The sequence below is a fragment of the Austrofundulus limnaeus genome, unplaced genomic scaffold (genome assembly GCF_001266775.1).
Source record: "Austrofundulus limnaeus strain Quisiro unplaced genomic scaffold, Austrofundulus_limnaeus-1.0 Scaffold3, whole genome shotgun sequence".
NCBI lineage: Eukaryota > Metazoa > Chordata > Actinopteri > Cyprinodontiformes > Rivulidae > Austrofundulus > Austrofundulus limnaeus.
The window spans coordinates 6,206,539-6,214,029 of NW_013952405.1; the positions used below are offsets into that span (position 1 = coordinate 6,206,539).

The following is a 7,491-nucleotide window of genomic DNA, read 5'->3' on the forward strand; positions in this document are numbered from 1 at the left end:
ATAATAAAGTGGTCAAAGACCAATGACTAAACAAAAAAGGAGATTTTTCTCAGTGGTAAACACAACTGTCTCAACTTTTCTGAGATGTGTAGCTGCCATAAAATGTAAAACTACCATTATTTTTTAAAGGTTCGAAATTTTTATTAAATGATCTTGAAGAATTCCCTTCTGCTTTAATTTACATTTTATACAACATCCCAACTGGGGTTGTATATTAAAATAACTTTCTGACATGGATGTGATTAGAAAACACTACTACACGAATAAAGACAGATATATATTATAAGGGACATTTAATATTGCAATTTATGAAAATGCAATAATTATTTTAGGTTTTTGAGTACATTAAAATATTGTTCACTTGATACTATAAATAAATGTCTTGTTAATTTTATTTCTGTCAGCAACAATGAGGTCAGTGATTTAGATGTGAAAACACTGCATGTTTTTCTAAAGAAATCCATCATTGGAAACTTCAGATGATGTTACTTTGAATCTAATACTGTATTTTATTAAAAGTAGCACCTGTTCATCTAGCCAATGTATTGCAAAGAATAAAAAGAAAGTGTATATTACCGTTGATTTCTTTGAAGCTTGAGCTCCTTCGAGTTGTGTTGTACTCCCCTTTAGTTTTAGCACTTAGCCGTTAAGTGGCTGTGTAAACTGTAGCCTATATACTATACAGGTTTGGGTTCCTTCCTGGTATTTTTACCCTCCTGACTCTGAAAGGACCTGACAGAAGAATATAAAACATTCAGTGGAGAAAAGCCATATGTGAAAATTATACTAATTTAAGTGTTTAGATGTTCAAATGGGCATGATGTGTTGAATTAAAGTCAGTTGATGTAACCCATAACTAATGTTGCTTGAAAATGTGAGTTTCCATTTTCCTGCAAGTACAAGAGTTTGAATATTTGAACGCTGGGAGGTTTCACTGCTTCTTATGTAAGAGCGGSCCCTAGTGGATCATCTGAGAAACACATTCGATTCAAACAAACAGTAAGCCACTAACATAAATGTTTAGCCAATTTCCTCTCTGCAAATTTTTGTTCACCTTATTTTTGCCATTTCAAAATAAAATTACAGAGGTTGTTCTGATTTGTTAAAAATCCCTGCAGCTGAGTCTTTTTAGCTGACTTTTCAGGAGCTGAAATTTGCAAAAACGGTCCCAATCATTTTGTGTTAATAGACAAGGAGGAGAGAAAAAATACATAAAAGGTGAATTATTATAAAAGCCTTTACTTGCATCACATAGACAAAGAGATAAAGCACCTTTGCAGGCACACACAAGACATGATATTAGGGTTTGTTTATTTTCCCCCATCCATCGGCAGGCAAATGAAACGAAGCACAGAAAAGTTCAGATATGTGACGCATCTCTAACACGCAGTTTGCGGCTTTCTCCAAACCTAGACACAACTTCGTTATCATGCCATGTCATGGTTACATTTAAACACATTTAAAACTAAGTGACAAGTGAGCACCATTGAAAGTCTAAACTTTTTAAAGTCACAAYCTGAAACCTCTATTATCAAAACAAACAAACAAAAAAGCCATATTGTGTGGCAACTAGAACTGCACTCTTCAGTAAGATGAAGTCCAAATAAATAATGAATCATCTATGAACACAGACATTTGAATATCACGGTTTGTTRGTGTTGAACATTTTCAAGGGAAACTATCTGGCACATTTATTACGGTTTTTTGTTTAGAAAGCTACAGCTGCTTTTAAATAAATAAAATGATCCCATCTGGCATGAATTATTATCCTCAAATATGTGCTTTGAAAAAAAGTTATTTTCCTCTTTGTAGATATGACTGAGAGGCAAATGGCTACTATTATAAGAATTTTTTTTTTTTTTTGCAGAACAGAGGAACGGCACCCTCACACAGAAAGAATTACAGCGAGGGTCATCTTTAACCTTCACTTATAAACCTAATGTTTAATCTCACATCATGATCTCATTTATTTCATCTGTATTTCATCTTTTTTTCTTTGATTATTCACAAAAGAATACATTTTATTTAACGCAAACTGGTTTTAGCAAACAAAATAAGTCTCCTTATAATAAACTTACTAAAATTCGTTCAAATTAACGGTGGTCTTTAGGGGACAAATTTATAAAAGCCTGGTTACTGGACACAACTTATAAAGTTAGCATCTCACCGCGCTGCGCGGGGTTCTTAACTTCCTCACGTGAGTTGCAGAGGAAGCCAGCGTGGTTTGAATTTTGAATATGTTCAAAACTATCATTTGTGCAGCAACTTTTTATTTTACTTCCTTCCTCAAAATAGTCTTAAAGTCACTGTGGGCGTCTCAAACCCGTCTGAATTGCACCATCAATTCTCCGACCTGTCCCCAGAGCTCCGGCTGCATTCTGACACCTGCACGACAGCATCTAAAATCCACACTACTGATAATCGAATGAATGGTCCAAATATGCTCATCTTTTCCTAATCTCAAGTGTGCATTCCAGTAGATTGAATTATAAATGCGGGGGCAGTGCGTGGGTGGAAAACAAGCAGAGGTGGACAACAAAATAATGTGCATGGAGACTCTTTTTAACGGCTCACTGGCCACTTGGTTGCAAACACTCAAAGGGAGCGAAATGGAAAACTCATATTTTCTCAAAATTTGAAGTCACCAACTAGCCTCCTAATAGTGTCAGTTCAGTGAGATACTACTTTAATTTTCTCTTTGCTGCCAAGATTCATTAAAAAAGACACAGAGTTGTGCTGGAAGAGACTTCATGACCTGCGCTTGAATTACTGCTCATCCAGGTGTTCCTGTGCAACTATGGAACAATAAAGACACGGGGCTTTTTACACGTCTTTCTCAGTGCTTACATCTGTATCAACTTGCCTATGAATGCAGTGTGATGAGCTGTCTAACTACCGGTGAGCACTGAGAACGCCTAGATGCAGTTGTCATCAGTCTCTCAGCAGTAGATAGTCTTTGACGGTCTCTGGTAGAGGCAGCTCCTTCACGGCRGTGGGAAGGAACTGCGCGCCGAGACTCTGCCGTACGGCACAGCGCGCCAGAGAGCGAAGCGCCGGCGCCTGAGTCACCATGCCGGTCAGCCTCGCCAGCAGCTGGGGRTCTTTGCTCAGCTCTTTGGGAAGGGTGCCGTCGGCCCGTCGGATCTCGAACCGCCCCGCCGCCCGACACAGCAGCTCCAGGCACTCCTCTTCCTGCTCGGTGCCCAGGCCCCGGGTCAGCAGGGCCACCAGTCGGGATATCGGGGTCTGGCCTTTCAGGTTAGTCACGTGGACCTGCGCACCGTAGTCTAACAGGACTCTGACACTCTCCAGGTTGCCCTTCATCGCCGCCCAGCTCAGAGGGGTGTCGTTGTTGTAGTCCCGGGCGTTGGGACAGGCGCCGCTCTCCAGCAGGGCCCTCACACACTCTGGGTTGTCTTTGAAGGCGGCCCAGTGGAGCGGAGTGTCCTTGTTGCCGTCCAAGGCGTTTGGCTGGGCCCCGTACTCCAGCAGCAGCTCCACACAGCTCTCATCCTTCTCCGCGGCGTAATGCAGAGCAGTGCGGTTGTAACCATCCAAAGCATTGACCTGACGGAGCAGGAAAACACACCCATCATTTTCTGAGAGAAACTAGAACTGGAACTGAATCTGAGAGCATTTAAGTTCACAAATAAAGTCCTGTACGAGYGAGGACACACATCTGATTTAGAAATGAGTAACTGCATGGTTTGTTGCATTGATTTATTGTAACAAAAATACATTTCTATGCCTAAAGAACCTCCTTACATCGATGTCATTTCTGCAACAAGGTGTTAATTTTGAATTTATTGCTTCACTAGTGCAGTGGTTCCCAACCTTTTTAGACTTGTGTACCCCCCGAGCCGTTTTGTCAAACCACTAGTACCCCTTCAGTCAAAAGTAATGATGATTCTCCAAATCTATAATGTACAACTGATTACTGAATGTAAATTATTTAACCCCCTAGAAYGTTCAGTTCTCAGGCATTTTATTCTTTTTAAAGAACGATAAAAGATAAAAACGTTGCCTTGAAAGTGAATAAGTAATTAAATAAATAAACCAGGTAACGGCAGCTGCAGGAAGCAGCAGCGTCCAAAACACATCAGAAACTTGCCCAAATGATCAAATTCCATGAGATTCTGCATTTTATACTGGATTCCATTTCGTGTCAAATCTGTGATTTCCGTGATGCGTTATATAACTGATTAAGGTGATGTTCTGTTTGTGTTTTTGTGTTCAGGGGGTTCTTTTGTTTTGTTTTGTATTTCTCTATATGCTGACAGTGGACTTGTTTGAAATTGATTTTATTTTTTAGTGAATAGGGGCAGATATTATAAGTTTATACTTCTTTCTGCTCCTTTTCATTCATGATTTTATTGTATTTTTTTGTTTGTTTTGTTTATTTTTGATTTTTGTATGACTTGTTTTTTATAGATTATTATTATTGTTTTATGAATGAATGAAATAAACACAATAATTGAATTGAATTTCTGCATTGCTATTTTTATTGATTTTTTATGCACCCCTGTAATATGCTTGCGCACCCCTGGTTAGGAAACACTGCACTAGTGAATGTTGTGAGCCCTACAATGAAAAAAAAAAAAAAAAAAAATAGAGAGAGATAATTGAACCAGATGTGACTAAAGGTAATTCAAATTTGCTTTTCTAATTGTGACTAATTAAATGAAGGTCAGCCAAAAATTTATTAATAGAAGTATTAAATAAAGTATCAACCAAAATTTAAAAAAAGTTGACGAATCATGTAAAAAGAAAAACTGGTTGTTTTTCTAATTGCCAAAATGACAACTATCCTCGATATGTTGCAATTTTGTGTAAACACGAAAGCAATAAAGAAAAAAAAAACTAAATACTCGTGTCTCCTGTTTCACTGTCCTTCTGACTATATTGTGTATTTTCTCACTTTTCAAGCAGCCGCAGTTCAAGATGACATTCATACTATCAGAAATGTCCAAAATGGACCTTAATCATCCCACAAACAGAAATCTGAACATCTTACCTCTGCACCTTTCTCAAGCAGCAGCTCCACACAGTCAGGATCAGCAACCATACACGCACAGTGAAGTGGTTTGAGTGTGCCATGCATCCGGTTCACGTCTGCTCCCTTAGAAAAACAGAATTTTTTTTYCCCTCACAAACGACACTCAACGCACACTTTTCCTTTTAGAAGCTGCCATACCTTTCGAATGAGATCCTCCACATTGTCATGAGGAAAGGATCGGATGGCTGCGATGGTGCGGATGAGTCGCTCAGACAAAGAGTACTTACTTTGAATGCTCTGCATGATGTACCACATAGTAGAGCTCATGTGTAACAGAGGACCATGGCACCCAGGCAGGGGTGACACTGCAGCACACTAAGGCACATATTTCAAATCAAACAAAAGGGTTAGACACAGCAGGTTCAGGGAACAAATAATATCAATTTAAAACATCGTATGAGTGTTTTTTTGTTTTGTTTTCTGATTTCACCCAGATAAACATCAGCCATTTTTGGTCAGAATTAGATATTACAAGGTCAGCATTTTCTCAGATATACACATTACGTTCATCAACAATAACCAAAGTTTTGATTTATTTTTGACACAATATGGGTAATTAATAAACATACATCTGGGGTTGGGGTAGTTAATCATTCTTAGTACAGCAACTTATTAATATTTTAGTAGTGATTTTAAGACTTTTCCCCACCACTTTAAATTCACATACCACAAATGTAAGCTGGCTGTGAGAAGCAAAAYGCAACAAAATAAAACAACTAATAAATGCAAAGTAAACACCAGTGTTATCAGGGGAAAAAAATCAGACAAGATAACCAATTTCCTGAGATGTCTTTTCTATTATGCCTTTTTTGTATTTTCTGAAATGTTTTGTTTCTGCATATAATTTACTTTTTTCTGAGTACTGTGCATTTTGTTCTTTATTTAGCCTGATTTATTTGCACAGAAAATAAAGGACCCTGTTGAGGTTACCTTTTGCATTTCATTACTGTCTGTAACACAACATGTAGCAAGAAAAGACAATTAACATCCTCATATACATTTCTTACTAATATTATTTTAATTTTGTATCGGTATAATTTTTAATACACCTATCTGTTTGCAAAGGCAGATGCTGCTTATACTGAACAGAAATGAAAATAACCACATAAACAAACCTATGACACGTCAACTCACACTTCAACACGGGTAGCARTTTTAACTTTTATGAATATAGTCTGAAAATGCAAAAGAGGCTGGTTTGAGGAGAACAAGCAGCTCTCCAGCTATATTTCATAGCATCCAGTTAGCTAGCTGCGAGCTAGCATTAGCGTCGAGAGAACAATCAATCGACAGCCGCACTCGTATCAAATGACATTACTTTCAAACACATGTGAACTACAATTGAAATGCATTTTTGTACAAGTCGATTAAAAAATGCTAGTCGAAAAATATACCTTTTAAAGTCCACGGTCGGCTTGGAGGTCTAGCTCTATCTGGACGGCTTTCTGTTCGGTTTAACATAAACACGAAACGTCACTCAGCCACGCCTTCGAGCTGTCAACGAAGACTTGACAGATGTTCCCGTCTGAACCGCAACTTCTTCGGTGTTTTATCCAAAGGTCAGCCTGTATCGGCCGGGTCCGAGAACACCGTCCGTACTTACATTCCCAATATGGGCATATATATATGGCGGCGGTAGCTCGGGCGCCCACCGGCAGAGGAACATTCCAGGAATACCTTCAAGTCATGTTCAAGAACCGACGAGCAACACGGGAAGCTATTTCCGGTGTTGTACCGATATCCGTCACCATGTTATGTTGCGACTCCAAGCTGGCCCAGGCGAACCAGCTTTCTCTGCCTTTGTAGGGGGGGGGGGTAGCTGAAATAGCAAAACGTAAGGTTATGAATATAACCACGGTTCCTTGAAGGAATGGAACGAAGTATACAACACACAGTTGTATATTGGACACACTCGCACTCGCGAGCCTGCTTCTTCTTCTTCTTCTTCTTTAGGTTTTAACGGCAGCTTGCATCCATTAATGTTGCACTACTGCCCTCTATTGACTCCTACGAACTACACCTCAGATTCCCAGAGCCCAGTGTTTTTTAAAAAACGAAATATCTTCTTTTCCCCCTCAATATTATTCAGTTGTTCGATTACCTTCTCAAATTTCAATTCCCTACTAACGCCTAGTTCCGTTTTTAATAATCTTTGGCTTGCATATTTCCCACATTTAATCAAAACATGTTCTACTGTCTCTATATCATCACACCATCTACATAAACCAGTAAGGTGCTTCCCCATCTTAAAAAGATTTCCATTTAGGAAACTATGCCCAGTTCTTACTCTATTTATAATTATCTCCTCCCTCCTGTTTATTCCTCTGATCCTTTCTACACTGACTGTATTTTGAATCCTAAATAAATGTCTTCCCTTTATTTCATTTTCCCACCCAACTTCCCATATCTTCTTGCTTTCTTTCCAGATTATACTT

General features: G+C 38.7%; 1 protein-coding gene across 1 annotated transcript; it reads right to left on the reverse strand.

Moving 5' to 3' along the window:
- Positions 1–1,219: 1,219 nt before the first annotated feature.
- Positions 1,220–6,933, reverse strand: asb8 (ankyrin repeat and SOCS box containing 8). The gene is made up of 4 exons (XM_014019543.1): positions 6,451–6,933; positions 5,195–5,371; positions 5,015–5,119; positions 1,220–3,567 (listed from the first exon to the last, which is right to left on the reverse strand). The coding sequence occupies exons 2-4, from the start codon at positions 5,321–5,323 to the stop codon at positions 2,932–2,934; spliced, it is 870 nt and encodes a 289-aa protein (XP_013874997.1). The 5' UTR covers positions 5,324–5,371; positions 6,451–6,933; the 3' UTR covers positions 1,220–2,931.
- Between the last annotated feature and the right edge of the window lie 558 nt (positions 6,934–7,491).